The sequence below is a fragment of the Schistocerca cancellata genome, chromosome 3 (genome assembly GCF_023864275.1).
Source record: "Schistocerca cancellata isolate TAMUIC-IGC-003103 chromosome 3, iqSchCanc2.1, whole genome shotgun sequence".
Taxonomy (NCBI): Eukaryota; Metazoa; Arthropoda; class Insecta; order Orthoptera; family Acrididae; genus Schistocerca; species Schistocerca cancellata.
This window is the reverse complement of record NC_064628.1, coordinates 623,271,339-623,287,859: the sequence shown is the minus strand read 5'-3', so window position 1 is coordinate 623,287,859 and position 16,521 is coordinate 623,271,339. Positions and strand designations below refer to the sequence as shown.

General features: G+C 43.7%; 1 protein-coding gene across 1 annotated transcript in view; it reads left to right on the top strand.

The window, feature by feature from the left end:
• The window catches only part of LOC126176467 (probable tubulin polyglutamylase TTLL9), a 151,042-nt gene that overhangs the window by 18,075 nt on the left and 116,446 nt on the right, over positions 1–16,521 (top strand). The window contains exon 2 of the mRNA XM_049923624.1: positions 11,433–11,508. Coding sequence (XP_049779581.1) covers positions 11,433–11,508 — 76 coding nt within the window. The remainder of the gene's footprint in view (positions 1–11,432; positions 11,509–16,521) is intronic.

Genomic DNA, 16,521 nt, shown 5'->3' with positions numbered 1-16,521 from the left:
TCCCGCAATGTATACGGGAGAGCTATTGTGAAGCTTGAAATTAGGAATCAAGTATTTGAAGGAATTGGACTGTAATGGGGGGGGGGGTCGTTCGTTCCTGGATTACTCAGTCTGTAACAGCTGTCCCCCCGAAAGGCAACGTTCCTCGTTCGATTACAGTACACAGTTTTAATCTGGCAGGAAGTTTCAAAACAGTGCACACAACATTAAAAAGTAATTTTGGAATGCATGAACTGTACTATGTATGATTTTTATTTCTATGCCTCACTGCTGGACAGTTCACAGGGTGATATTCAACCTACACGGTTGTATCCGTTTGCTCGAAGCAACACAAAAGGGCTCGGTGATAAAGTCCATAGTTCCACAGAGTAGTGGCAATGTAGAACCAGCTCTGCCTCTCCCGAATTTTTAAAATTCTTTCTATCAAGCAAAGCGACGAAAAATTCTTATTACAATAAGTTATACTATTAACCTTCTGTATAAATGAAAATGTGAATGTTCGTTTGTGCAAAATCGTAAATATCCAAAAGTTTTTCACCGGCATCTTTGAAATTCGACTTAACGTTGCATTCGAATAAGTATGTGGTTTTGTATTCCTAGTGGAGCACAACCTAAAATACGTAAATATACAGAGTGTTTAAAAAAAGTGTAGAATACTTTGAGAGGTGGTAGTACTCATCCAAACAAGAAAAATATGTCAAATAAACATGGGTCCGGAAATGCATACTTTCTGCTATAAACATGTGTATACAGGAGGTATTCAACGTGGCTTCCATTCATGTCAATACACCCCTCTGCCATCCGGCGTAAGGAATGATGCACCCTTTGAAGTATACCCGGTTGTTGTCGTACCTGCTGGCGAGCATTGAAGACGCTGCCCTGTAGTGTCCGCACATCGTTGATTGGAGTGGAGTAGACCAACTCCTTCAAGAAGTGCCCCCGTAATCAAAAGTCTAGGGGATTGAAGTCTGTGGTATAGCGGTCCTGAAATGTGTGGGTCAGATGTTCACGCACATTGTGACGAAAGTGTGCTGGTGCGCTATCATGTATGAACCACATCTGTATTCGTTGCTGCAAAGGCGTAGCCTCCAGCAAGGTAGGCAATGCGCTAATGAGAAAGACCAGTTAATTCGCTACAGTTAATCTCGATTGTGGTAACACGTATGGCCCTATTTATCTGTCGGCAAGTACGCCTTCTGCTGCTGCAGATCGTCGCAGACTGGTCCCAGGGGTTTCTTTCACCGAACGTAGCACGCGCTTCTCTATGTCAGGCTTGCGGACTTTGCGGGGCCTTCCACTGTCAGTCTTCCAAAGTGCAAGGGTACCTGTGTCCCTCAGACGCTGGAGAAGTCTGTCGAACAACTTATCAGAGGGCACTATGCGCGGTGGATATTTTTCAGCGTAGAGGACACGGTCTCGCAGGCTCTCCATTTGCTTAAATATAAGGGAGTATCATATCCGCCATTTCAGTTGTCGAGTAGTAGGCTTCCATGCTTAAAAAGTGGTTTGAAGAGAAAAAATGTAAATGTACAGCATCTTTTGTACGTACAGGCAGCACAATCATAGTAAACACATAAGAGAATCCGCCTTTGAAAAAAGGTAAAACACCATGATATGTACCCAGGATTGACAGTACTCTACAATAAGGCACATAAACACGACGAAAACTAACACAGCCTACAACACGACTCGAACAACACAACTGTCTGTAGACCACCTAATGGTAGGCAGAGTACTGTCAGTAAGACGTCATAATACCTAGCCGACACATCTGATAGAGTGCCAATGCAAAGACTGTGCTAATATCCGCAACCAAGCGTCAAGCAACTCTTCCTATAAACACATGTTGCTCTCGGAAAGTATGCGTTTCCAGACCCGTGTTTATTCGACTTATTTTTCTTGGTTCAGTGAGTACTATCGCATCTCAAAGTATTCTACACTTTTTGAACACCCTTCTAACATTCTTCGTGGTTTCTGTTTGTTCTAAGTCGTGTCTCCCTACCACTTTCGCGCAACGACTCTCTGAGCTTGTTTTTTAGGGAATTGACTAGTTTGAACCTGCGACCTGTTGCTGGTAAGGAGACGCCAGACCACACATGACATGTAGAGTTCAGAAGAGTTCAGTGAGACTAGCGATGATATAACCAATTACTTAATGATTTCAGCGTCAGCTCCACTGAACTCCCTGTAAAAGAATCTTAATACTAACTAAATTTAATGGAAGGGGTTCAAGGCTTTCCTATTTTTAGTTAGCTGATAAAATAACGTCGAATAAGCAGTTAAGTTTAGCATTGGAAATTTTATTCTACTCACAAAACATTGTTTATAAATTGCACTATTGATAAAAAGAAATGTTTTAATACAGGATGATAAAAACCAACCGCGTTCAACAAAAATGTGAACGAATATTCCCTGAATGGGTTTCCAAGTTCTACAATGGATCGAAGGATGACCTATGCCATATCACACCTATAATCTAGGTTTAAATTAAGTTTCACAAAAGAGAAAACTATCAAAATGGTCTACAGTGACCCTCAATTATCTTTAATTACTTATCTAACTTCTTGTAAATTACAGTGGCTGATGTGGCTTCTCAATAGTTATATAACAGAAAAATCATCGCGTTTCGGATTTTAACTTACGTAGCAAATGTGAATACCATGAGCTTCAATTGACGATCGACACTACTATTACGTAAAAAGGGGATGTAACAGATGAGACATCTGCAGTTCTGAGTGAAGCCTTATGCGCTCAAAAATGCGGCATCGTGTGCGTTCATTACTTTGTCGGTGTTCGTCAGGGGGCGGCGGCCGGCGCAGCTCCATCCAACTCGCCGTCTCGGAAGCAACTCTCTCCTAACTTCTCCTTACCACAATTTACCGAAGTTGGTTTAAAAAAACTATCTGGCTGTGTTTTCATCTGAGCAATCAGGGTCTCAATGTTAACCTTAAGCTCTGCCTACAAAAATTCTGTCTATCCAATGACAAACGTTATACTTTTCGTGGTGGGGCAATGTTTTTAAAGTTTGCAACGTAACAAAGACGCGAAAAAGTCTCATGCTAAAACTTGCAGCTGGTGTGGCCCTTTTAGTGTTATCGTAAGGTCTATACTGTTCTTCCGGAGGGCTCTATCTTTTAACATGGGCTGGGGGGTGGTCCTGGAGGTTACACTTTTCGTGGTGGGGCAATGTTTTTAACGTTTGCAACGTAACAGAGACGCGAAAAAGTCTCACGCTAAAACTCGCGGCTGGTGTGGTCCTTTTAGTGTTATCGTAAGATCTGTACTGTTCTTCTGGAGGGCTCTAGCTTTTAACATGGGCTGGGGGGTGGTCCTGTCGGTTAGCTGGTGACGTGGGTGTCGGTCCCTTATCGTAGGGCCTTCTAACTTAACACGGTTCTGCTCTCGGCTTCTGTTCTCGTTTCCCTCGGAACTGCGTCTGTCTCACGGTGGGAAGGTATGACATGCATTTAGGCATTCTTGTGTTAGTCTGTGGTATTCCATTTGTTCCCTCGTTACTCGTATTACTTTGGTTAATTTAATGTCACGATTTATTCGGAGTTATGTGACATACTACTGGATTTGCTTATCATGTCAGTGTTTTCATGGAAGGTGTTGGATTTGCCTGACACCTTACACCCTGTACACGTAACAATTATAGGGGAAATCAATAAAAATGTAAATGTTCGTTTGCACAAAAACGTAAATCTCTGATTGCTTCGAAATTTTGTCACAACGTTGCATTCGAATACGCGCATGTTTTTATATATCTATTTTTAATGCATATATATTATCTAAATTACTATATAATATATAAAGCCGAGACGTTGATACCAAAGTTCGAAAAGTTCCTGACCGATTTACTTTAATTTTTTACAGAATACTCTAATAATTATTCGAATAGTGAAACGATGTTAGCAAGCAGGAAAGTTGTATTTATGGCTTATCAGCAGGTGATTAGAATACTACTACAGAATACCAATACGCAATAACAGTAACCAAAGATTAAAGTCAGAAAGAGGGGCGAAGAGGAGATTGGCAGAGGAGTGGGAGGAAATGGAGACAGGAAGCGGAGTGGAAGAGATGTACAGAGAAAGGAGGAAGAGGTAATGAACAGAGAGAGAAGGCAGGGGGAGATGGAGAAAGAGAGGGAGAGAGAGAGAGAGAGAGAGAGAGAGAGAGAGAGAGAGAAGGGAGGAGGATGGACTGAGAAAAGGGGCAGAAGGTGGTGTACATAGATAGGGGGAAGGAGGAAGAGATGGACAGAGACGGTGGGGAAAAGCAGACTAGGGCGTATATCCGATTCCCATACATGTTAGAAACGAGTGCTCACTGTTTCCTTTATTTTCTTTTCAGCAGACTGAGCCACAGCAACGCGTGGCCGGGAACAGCTAGTTAATAACGTAATATTAAATTAAGACAGCCCATATAAAACTTACTTTCAACATTTTTCATCAGTATGAGTACTGTCCTCTCATTTCCTGGTAAAGTTTCTGTATGTCCGCTTTGGGACAAGGTACAACTGGAAGTCATTCGAGTCCTCCAATTATATTTCATGAAAATCGATTATACTTGACACAAACAAGTTAGGTGAGTTGGAATAGTGGTTAGCTATCTGGACGTGCATTCAAAGGGAAGTGGGTTCAAATTCCACCTGGCTATCCTGATATAGGTTCCTGTGGTTTCCGTAAACCGCTTAAGGCATATACCGTGATATTACGTTTGAAACGGAATGAAGATTTCATTCCCCATCATTGTCCTATCGTAGCTCTTGCACCATTTATAATCACCTAATCAATGACAGAGCTTTGATCTCTAATCGTCCACCAGTTTGCCTCCATTACTACTGTCCCAGTATCAAAATGCACATATTTGGAGATCTAAAAGTGTATGTTTGTCATACACAGCAACCCTGCGAATTAGGCTCGTCTGCATCAAACACAGAAATATTTAAATCTTCCATTTTCACTTTACACGTGTAACAAAAGTTAGAGTAGCTTTATGACTACGGAACGGCGGAAGAGCTTGAAGACAAAAATTCTCGTACCTAAAATAATTCCCCCTGTGGGCCCCAGGTTTAGAATAGGCCCGAGGTATTCCTGCCTGTCGTAAGAGGCGACTAGAAGGAGTCTCACATCTTTCGATCTTTATGTGATGGTTCCCTGTAGGGTTTGACCTCCTATCTCAAAATTTTCCCAAAGAGTGAGCCACTTTGGGGAAGAGCGCCTTACATGGTGCATTGTGTCCATCGTGCATTGAGATCTTTAGCCCACTTTCTTATCATGGCATTGCAGTCCCGCTCGTCCTCCATCTCTTTGGCGAGGCCACCCTCCTGGGTGCGTGTTCCTCCACCCACTACACTACACAGTGGCGTTTTCTTTGCCGACGATGACGATGTAATCCTTTGCACCTCATGTCCAGCCCGGTAGCCAGTCCGTTTTGGTGGGGCCGTTTTGGTTGTAGACCCCTGACTACACAGGTTCAAATGGTTCAAATGGCTCTGAGCACTATGGGACTCAACATCTTAGGTCATAAGTCCCCTAGAACCTAGAACTACTTAAACCTAACTAACCTAAGGACATCACACACACCCATGCCCGAGGCAGGATTCGAACCTGCGACCATAGCAGTCCCGTGGTTCCGGACTGCAGCGCCAGAACCGCTAGACCACCGCGGCCGGCGACTACACAGGGTTCACTCTGCTGATGCCTGCGCTGTTAACTCCCCACGTATGCCAAGGAGTAGATGCCCGTCACTCTGGGGCGTCAGGACTTCCGGCAATGGTCATCCTGCCAGGTGGCCTTTGCTGCGGCTGGGTGGCGCCCGTGGGGAGGGTCCCTGATCAAGGTGGGTGGCATCATGGCAGATGACGGGCGATGAAGCGTACCATGTAGTCACTTGCTGGGGATCAAATGCCAGCACTCTTTCAGCGTTCCAAGTCTCAGTACAGTGCAAGGAAGTATGATCCTAAATCGTTCCCCTCCCTGGCCGCACCATGGGAGGAATGCCAGGGTAAAGATGGCAGTGAACCTTATTCGCTCCAGTACCTCGTATGTACGAGAGCACATGGGGACTCCTTTGTTTCGATGAAGGCTCAGTTTTTTGTAGAGCATTTAGAACACAAGTCTGAGGAGGTGGAGAGCTTGTCCAAAATGCGGTCAGGGTCAGTCTTGACAAAAGCGGCATCCTCTGCCCATTAATCGCTTGTGACAAACTGGGTGATGTTTCCGTTACCATCGCGCCTCATATTACGTAACTTAAATATGGTCAAGGTTATAATACTCCACAAGGACCTTCTTTTGCAGTCCGACGACGAGCTGCATGCCAACTTAGAGCGACGAGGAGTTCATTTCGTCCAGCGCGTCCATCAGGGTCTGAGGGATAATCAGGTTGCCACCAGTGCCTTCATCTTGGCCTTTGAGTGTGACACATTACCTGGGGAAGTCAAGGTGATGGTCTACCACTGTGATGTCAAGCCATATATCCCTCCCCCAATGTGGTGTTTAATGTGCTGGAAGTTTGGCCATAGGTCTTCCAGCTGTACTTCCAGCATCACATGTCAAGATTGTGGACGTCCATCCAATCCCAATACTCCATGTGCCCCCCCCCCCCCTTCCATCTGTGGCAACTGCAGGGAGCACCATTCCCCTTACTCACCAGACTGCAGGATTTTACACTGAGAAAGGAAAATCATGGAATACAAGACCCTGGTCCAATTGACCTACACTGAGGCTAAGATAAAATTTGAGCAACTACATCCTGTGGCTATGACCTCCTCTGACCCTGCATCTACGAGAACATTTGTAGCCCCATCAGTTCTCTGAGTTCCAGTCGTATCTCAGAGCTGGAAGACTATACCTGCCCCATTGATGGAAGGGTCACTTACCTCTCTGTTGCTCCTGCGCCACCTACCTTGGGAGCACTGTCCCCCCCCCCCCCCCAACCATCAGGGACAGCCCCCCCCCCCACTTCTCAGCCAGAGAAGCGTAAGTCTTCTTCGGCTCCTCTTACTAGGAAGGGTTCCCTTGGGTCACTCATTTCCCAGGTTTCTGCTAGTGGGAGAGATGACACCCACCAGAGGCTGAAGTGCCCAAAAGCAGCTGGTCGTAGGACTTCACGATCGTCCTCAGTCCGGGAGACTGAATCAGTTAAGCCCTCCCAGCCAGAGAAACCCAAGGATAAGCGAGATAAATCCAGCAAGAAGACCCCCAAGACCAAGGGAATTGCGGTGGCACCTACAATCTCTGCATCTGAGGATGAGGTGAAGAATCTGGCGTCCACTGAGGATCTAGATTTCCCCAGATCCTCAGACACAATGGATACAGCCTGTCCAGGAAATAAGTCGGTGATAGCAGGTGACCCTGAGGCTTAGACTGCCTCACTGAGTATTTCATGCCTTCCCAATCTGACGATAATGTCATCCTCCTGTGGAATTGCGTCGGTTTTTCCTTCGGACTCCTATTGAATCTGTGGCTGTCAGGATACGGACGACGCAGGAAATAACCATCTGCAACGTATATCTCCCTCCAGACGGTGCGGTACCCATGAACGTATTGGCTGCACTGATTGTTCAACTCCCTAAACCTCTCCTACTTTTGGGAGATGTTAACGCCCATAACAACCAGTGGTGTAGCACCATGCTTACAGGCTGTGGCAGAGATGTCGAAAATTTACTGTCCCAACTCGACCCCTGCCTCTTAAACAGTGGGATCGCCACACACTTCAGTGTGGCTCATGGTAGTTACTCAGCCATTGATTTGTCAATGTGCAGCGCAGAACTTCTCCCATCTATCCACTGGAGAGCACATGACGACCGGTATGGTAGTGACTACTTCCCCATCTTCCTGTCACTCCCTATAGGCGCCTACCCAGATGGACTTTAAACAAGGAGGACTGGGTAGCCTTCACCTCTGCTGTCACCGTTGAATCTCCCACACGTGGTGCTATCGATGTTGTGATTGAGCAGATCACTACATTGATAGTTTCTGCGGCGGAAAACGCGATACCTCGTTTTCTAGGGTGCCCCCAGGGGAAGACAATCCCTTGGTGGTCGCTGGAAGTCGCTGAGTCAGTTAAAGACCATCAGCAAGCTCTACAGCGACATAAGTGGCACCCTTCCCTAGAGCACCTAACAGCCTTTAAATGGCTCGGTGCCCGCGTTCGCCAGCTTATAAAACGACGGGGAGTGTTGGGAGAGGTACGTGTCGACCATTGGGTGCCATACGTCACCTTCCCAACTCTGGATGAAGATCGGACGTCTCTTTGGGTACCAGACCCCAACAGCTGTCCCTGGCATTAACATCAGTGGCGTGTTATGTACCGACGCAAACGCGATTGGCGAGCACTTTGCTGAGCACTATGCTCGAGCCTCTGCATCGGACAACTACCCCCCAGGCTTTCACATCCTCAAACGGATGATGGAAAGGAAAGTCCTCTCGTTCACTACACGCCGCAACGAACCCTATTACGCCAACTTTACAGAGTGGGAGCTCCTCAGCGCCCTTGCACATTGCCCCGACACAGCTCCTGGGCCGGATCGGATCCACAGTCAGATGATTAAACATATCTCGTCTGGCTACAAGCGATAGTTCCTCGTCATCTACAACCGGATCTGGTGCGATGGCGTCTTTCCATCACAATGGCAGGAGAGCACCATCTAAAACCCGGTAAAAATCCGCTTGATGTGGATAGCTGTCGGCCCATCAGCCTCACCAACACTCTCTGTAAGGTGTTGGCACGTATGGTGTGTTGGCAGTTGGGTCGGGTCCTGGAGTCTCGTGGCCTACTGACTCCATGTCAGGGCGGCTTCCGTCAGGGTCGTTCTACCACTGATAATCTTGTGTCCCTCGAATTTGCCATCCAAACAGGCTTTACAAGTCGTCAACACCTCGTTGCCGTCTTCTTTGTCTTACGTAAAGCGTACGACACGACCTGGCGACATCATATCCTTGCCACATTTTATGAGTGTGGTCTCCAGGGCCCGCTCCCGATTTCTATCCAGTACGTCCTGTCGCTCCGTACTTTCCGTGTCCAAGTTTGTGCCTCCCATAGTTCACCCCGAATTCAGGAGAATGGCATTCTGCAGGGCTACGTATTGAGTGTATCTCTATTTTTAGTGGCCATTAACGGCCTAGCAGCAGCCATAGGGCCGTCGGTCTTCCCTTCTATGTATGCGAACGACTTCTGCATTTCGTTTTGCTGCTCCAGTACTGGTGTTGCTGAGCGGCGCCTAAAGCGAGCCATTCAAAAGGCGCAGTCATGGGCTCAAGCCCTCGGGTTCCAGTTTTCAGCCGCGAAGTCGTGTATCATGCACTTCTGTCGGCGTCGTACCGTTCATCCGGAACCTGAACTTTGATTTCACAGGTGTGCAAAGATCTGTATTTTCGAACAAACTGGCTTTATTTTTTGTGTGCGTCTTAAGGGCCACTCTTTCATTCCCGGCTCGCCTTTAATCTAAGCCTAAACGTTCACATGTACAGGGTGTAAACGATATTTGTTTACAACGTACCGCAGGGCTGAAGACGAAGTGGAGGCTAACAATTTGATATAGGACATTTTTGAGTCATCAAGTCGTGGAACCACCTCAAATTGGCCTACAAAAACCACCTAAGCTGCAGCACATACGCGACGTGCGGGATTTCCAACAGTTTCTCGCTCTCTAGGAGCAAGGTATTTGCACCAGAGAAAAATTAGTGGGCTCCTTTTTTGTAGGAAATTCAAGGCAGCTTAAATTTGTACTGGGATGCTTTTTCCATAGTAGCTGCGATTTTCGAGTTATTCAAGGAAACCATACAAATGTGACTTTTAATTGCGTCCCCACACTCACCGCCTACAAGATTTTTAATATGTTGTCCATGGCAGTCCCTCATACCACTGTATAAATTATTCATACAGTTTATACAATTATTTCCCAAACTTAACCTTTTTGGCTTTCATTGACTCGGCTTTTACGCCACGGGCTTAGTTTTCTATTTTGTTAACATTATTAATCTGAACATTCCCTTGAGGGTATTGAAACAAGGAAGTTTTTTAAAAGTTATGCATAAACTAATTACATTTAAAATCCGATCTCAATTTAATGCCCACAAGCAGAGTACATTCCTATTAAGGAGGCCACACAAACAAATCATTTAATTGTAACTTTAAGCTGGTCAAGTTTTAAAAGGTTATTAGGTTAAATTTGTGCACAGCTAAGCCGGTGGCATTATAATAGCTCAGTCAATGAAGATAAAGAAAAGATTGAATATGGGAAATAATTCGTACAGTCACAAATTTTTGTACAGTGGTCGAAGGTAGTGCCAGTAACAGCACACTAAAACTTTTTGGGTGTTGAGTAAGGGGGTGGAGGGCATTTGATTGCCAGGTTTCTCCGTTTTTCTTGAATAACTCGAAAATCGCAACTCTAGCGAAAATGTCCCAGTATAAAATTAAACTGCATAAACTTTAATTTTTCGCTAGGACCAATAGTTTGCGCCCAGAGAGCGAAGGAATATTGAAAACCTCGGCCACCGCTCATGCGCTGTAGCGCATGTGGTTTTTCTGGGCCTGTTTGTGCAGTTTCCCCATGTGACGGATCTCAAGTACCCTGTATCAAATTGTTAGTCTCGACATGCTCTACATCGCTGCGGTACGCTGTAAAAATTGTTGTTTACAAGTGATATCAAACTTTTTAGAGTAGTTTATTACATATTATTTACCGTAACATGTATATCTGCTCCAACAACGGATGAAGAAAAATCATTTTAACACTAAAGCTGCTCTTTATTTACTGGCTGATTAGTTTTGAGCTTTGTACCTTTTACGAGTCACTTTGTACATTTTACGAGTCACCTATTACAGAGAACAAAATTTTTAATGAGTGGATGTGCAGCAGGTTTATAATAACGGATCAGTGATAACATGTTTCGTGTGGTAACTACTTGCGAATTCGTATTTGGGCTATGTTTGCTGTAGACAGTTCTCTTTGTCATCTCAGTTAAGTGAGTGTCATATCTGCGTTGCAAGATATCACAGATGTAGTTTCAACTTACAGTAGTATGTTAATGCATGTGAATAATATATTTTTTCTTTATTATGGTACCCTTTATCATCCAACCTGATGTAATACACTTGACGACAATATTTTATACACAATGGAGAATTTGTTCTTACTGGGTTCCACTGTATGTCACGCTGTCTTCCTGAAAACAGATACCTAAGTATTACCATACGAACCATTTCATCACTGATACCTTTATTATCCACATGCTACATATCCACTCATAACAATTGTTTTTCTCAGTAACAGGTGGCTTGTGAGGATGAACAAAGCCCGAAACTAGTCAAACGGTGTTTTGGTGTTAAATGTCTTTTCTTCAATATTTGAGAGCTGTAAGACGCTGCTTACTGAAAACGGAGAAGAGCTATAATGCGTAATTGGACTGTTATTGTTGCAGGCGCCGATACGTACGAGAAGGCGGAGAAGAGAAGGCTTCTCTGTGCGACATCATGCCGCTCACTTTCGAGCTGCCAGTAAGTGCTGCAATCCTTCAGCCTTCTACGTTGCGCGGGTGGAGGACATTTCAGGGGCCAAAGACTCTCCGCAGATATCTGTGTTACCAAACGCATAGCGCAGATTATTTTGTCTGTGTGTAACTGTGCACGCCGATACAAAATTACTGTTGATTATTGCATACATTCCTCATTGAATGCATTGCTTAGCTTTTATCCTCGTTACTCCGTCAAGCTAACTGCAAAATCTGCTTACAAGGGAGGTCTCTCAGCTTTAACACGAATTTGTATTTAAACATTTGTTCGTAGACACGTTTCACATTTCTAACCGTGCCTCCGATGACGCGCGAATACGTTGCTCAATGTCTGTTCATAACAGCGCTTGCCGTCTTGGAGGAGAGGTGAGGGAGGTTAACGCGACAGTCAGTCAGTTACATCAGAAAGTAGTTGACGTTTTTAGTACACGTGTGTCAGTATTGTCATACATTTACAGCAAAAGTGAACGAAACAGTTAATGTTCAGAACATTTTAAGTATTGTGGCATCCCATATAAGAAGGAGTTACCCAACAGAAGACGATGAAGGACAAGATAACGACACTTTCGCGATGTTTTTGATGAATCTGATTATTCAGAAACATGAATGTTCATTTGACTGCTCAACTGACGTTACATTGGAAAGGACAATGGATAAAGAAATCGAATTTATAGACGATAACACGATTAATTGTGTTCAAGACTGTAGTGCTAGTGGCAGTGGGGGAAACAGTACACTTCAAAGAGAAGTTAACAGTACTGGTGACTATGAACCTTCACCAGAAAAGAAATGTAATACTGTTAGTATTTTAATAAAATTTCCGAAAGAACACCTTAACGTATTTATGATGATTATCATACACCTCTACATAAAGGTGCGACCTACAACTCATTACTGAAGAGACATCCATCCATAATAAGCACGTCGAACATCAAAGTAATATTTGATTATGCGGAGGAAAAAAGACGTAATAAACATCCATTTCGAGGACCAAGGCAATCAACGAACTGGAGATGAAACAACGCGTTCTACCCCATCTGACATAGCAAGGAATGAAGGAAAATGTGTACAGTACTGGTATCTCAAATTTTGAGCGATCCAAACAGCAGGAGAAATTGGGCGCACCATTTAAATGTTCTGCAATTTCATAGCACGTCTCAAAAAATATTACAGAATGTGCAATAGACAGTTCAGTGCTTTAATGGCAGCCGGAGATGTACAGGAAGACTAAGATGTTCGCTGTTCTGGGGCCCATTTTGTCTGACGAGTAACGCAGAAAACTGCAAATTTACAGACACACTCACATTGCATTAGGAACACTGATCAAAGTGGATTTAATTATGAACCAACTTCTGGTGGGACGCTGTCTAAGAAAGGGAAAAAACAACAGATGCCATGTTCCAGTCTACACGCAATAGAATTCATAGTTTACAACTTTAGAATTTCAATGAGTCTACACTTTAAAAAAACTGTCTTCAGGAAAAAACTTTCGGCCCTAAAGCTAAAAAGGTCATGAAGACGCTCTTCCATCAAACATACATTTGGAAGCTAGCACAAGTAGGAAAATGTCAAAAGAACTTTTAAAATCCTTTTTCGTGAATATTGTTAATGGCAATGTCGCAAATAACTAGAAGTGTATACTACTTTGTGATTCCTGGAGAGCTCATAAGAACGCAACAACAGCAAATGATTCATTTGCGGGTAAAGACATCTTTGGAAGTATATTTCTGCCGACGGTATAAAATATATCCAAAAAGGTTACAGACTACGTACGGATTATCTTCAGTGACTTCTACACTAAATTGGGAAATAGGAATTTTCGTAATAAAAATGCATTCCGTTTTTCATAACCAGCTGTCTGCTACAGTGTATCAGTCTATGCTTCAATATTCCTAACAAGCACTTCACTTAATTCTAGAATGTGATTCAAGTGACATTTGATTTTGCAGCTCAAGAGTGTGATTCTGAGGATTTTCCAGACATTACTTTTGCCAAATGAGCACTTTGGGGACCGCATTCTGGCTCTGGAATATCCATAGACCACTGGCATGGACTTCGATCGGCCGCCTTCCTAATGTTAATTGGAAGCTTTTTCATTAGCTTCATATATTTACAAGTATCTCTTCGTAGTTCGGAATTTCTGAGTAATATTTACTCCACATCATGTCGTTCGGCTTATGTTCACATGGAGTTGACGAATTTTGTGCCGTAGCCTGACACAAACTAGGCAAGTCACTGTTCCGAATTGGATGAAATATCGACCCTAAGCCTACAGCCGAAATCAACGGTGACAGTGAAAGCTATAACTGCAGGTAACGTGGGCATAAATCTGAATCGATGAACAACACCTGGACCCTCTTAAACAGCAATAGTCGCTATCAGAGTTCCAAAAGCAACGTCCAGGTCTAGAGAACTGAGGTGATAAATGTATTCTGATAGAGGCGTCATATAGACTTCAATGGCGAGATTCTAAACTGCCGATTCAACAGCTGGACTAGGTATTTAGACACGGCCACCGCAATCGGAATATCTGATGCGCAGATACTGCCTCACTACTTTTTGAGTCGGTTTCTATAACTCTGGCAAGGATTCATGTTAGAATGATAGTCAATCTTCTATTTGCATAAAACATAAATTTAAATGTTGGGTCTGGTTTAAGTATTATGATACTTTTAAATACATTTTTCTGACTGCATGGTTTGTGTGAGCGTTTTCAGACGATTCACTGGTCATATTTGCGAATTTTCGTGGGATTTTGCACACTTGCTGTGAAGGATTAACTAATACATGCAAGATCGGTTTCTACATTACAGGCTGAACCGAGCAGATGATTATAACGTGATGACGGTAGTGCTTCGTCTGTGGTTAAAAAGGCTGCCGTAAGTAAGTGTAAATATATAGCTGGCGATATACGATGGTCATTACAAAAGTAAAGACAGTTTTGATCTGACGAGCCACGTGATTCCCATTGCATGCCACTGCCGTATTGCATAGATACTTAATCACCAGCGCCAGTATGATAAACAAAATTTTAGTATCGTGATAAAATTGAAAATCTCCCCAATTTTGAGGTTTATAGTGTAATTTGGGTTCTAGATGCAGAAAAAGTCTGCTCTATTGTAACTTAAGGTCAATATCTGAACTTTATGGAGGTGTGATGAATGAAGGTTGAGTTCGATGATGGTACATTACGTTTAGTGACGTTCGAACGAAATTTCATGAAGAAGAAAGACCAGGGCGATCTTCCGTTATGGCTGATGAGCTCATATAATTGATTATGGAAAAATTCAACAGCGTAAACTTCTCACTATTTTGGGATTTTCAGAAATTTCACGATCAGTTCTCTGTGAAATTGTTAGAGATGATTTGGGCTAGAGAGAAGAGTGCGCTTGCTGGGTTCCTCGCATTTTGTCAGATGAGCACAAAAAACAACGAAAGGGAGCTGCACCGACTTTTCTCACACTGTTTTGCATTGGAGTTCAGATACAAAGCAACAGTGACCAGAATGGTTTCGTTCACCATTCCCAACAAAACCGAAAGGAGCAGACTACATTTGAGCAGCAATAAGGTTACGGGCACAGTGTTTTAGATTCTAAAGGAAGTGCTACTCATCGACTTTATGCCTAGAGGAGAGACAGTAAACCAGCACTCCATTGTCAGACTTATACCGTATACGCCATGCGGCACTGCGCAAACCAGTGGCGTGTCCTGTTGTCCAGCCGCACTGTGCTTGTTCACAGCAACAGTCAGCCATATTCTGCTGCGTTGACAAAGGATTTGCTTTGGCAGTTTAAGGGGGAAGTTTTTGAACATTCGCCTTACAGCCCGATCTAGGTCCCGAGTAATCATTATCTTTCATTTTCCGAACTGAATCATTTTTGGGTGAAAAGCAATACGGAAATTATAACAAACTGAAAGGGAACGTTAGTAACTGTTTCAACAACTTAGTGACAAATCAGTAAGCAGAAGGCATAGGAAAGCATGTGGTGCGTGGCGGTATATGTTGGAACTTGAACGGCAGTTACTATTGATTACAAATGTCCGGACAAACTAACGTTCTTTACTTTTACAATGACCATCGTAAATTTCTCCAGAAGTTTCACTTAGTCAATTTCTGCTTCTTCCCTGATGAAATAGAAATGAAAATTTTGTTAGTGATAAATTTGTGAAGTAGGGATGCAAACAAGTTAGAATCAAATTTGTTTGGTTCGTCAAATATGTAATCAAAGATATTTCGTCTAGTAGGAAAAGGGAAACATGTAAAATCCTCTTTTCAACATGTTAACCGCCTTTGAATCCACTCATACCCACATAGTATTCTTCGGGATCTTACCTTGATTTCACTACAGAAGCTTAAGCTGCCATTTCACGCATGTTCGCAAACTAAATATGTGTGTCTGTAGCACCAGATACAGTCGTTAACTGCAGTGACAGTGGTACACAAAGTACGCTCCACCACACACCACAAGGTGGCTTGCGGAGTATAGAGGTAGACGTAGATAACTAGCAGTGCAGAGCGATGCGGTCGCAGATTACATGAGCGAGCATGCACGTCCTGTGTAACCGTTTCTGAGCGCTCAGCAAAAACGTTGAAACAAACGTCATTTACTTCCAGGTTCGTGTTTCCACCTGCATACGAATGGGGTTCACTAACAGTCGTCGGAATCAGTGGCAGAACACAACTCACGTAAATTTCTTTGTCGCGAAAGAGAAGTGTCATGAAAAACTTCTGAGGCTCGTGAAATCCTGATTAGTACTGCGTCGGCAAGGAGTTTATTCAAGTCCTTCCGGATTCAAAGCTTGCTTCTGCGTTCTGTCGCTCTTTTGCTAAAACACTAGCTACGTGTCCAAATGTCTGTGAAGTGTTACACGACATGTTTTTTCATGCCGAGTTCACGTGAGTCTCAAATAATTAGAACTCGATTAACTGATAGGAAGACGCTAGGAGGTCGTAAAATACGTCGAGTTGGCCGTTGTCTATCACGACATTGCGCTGTGC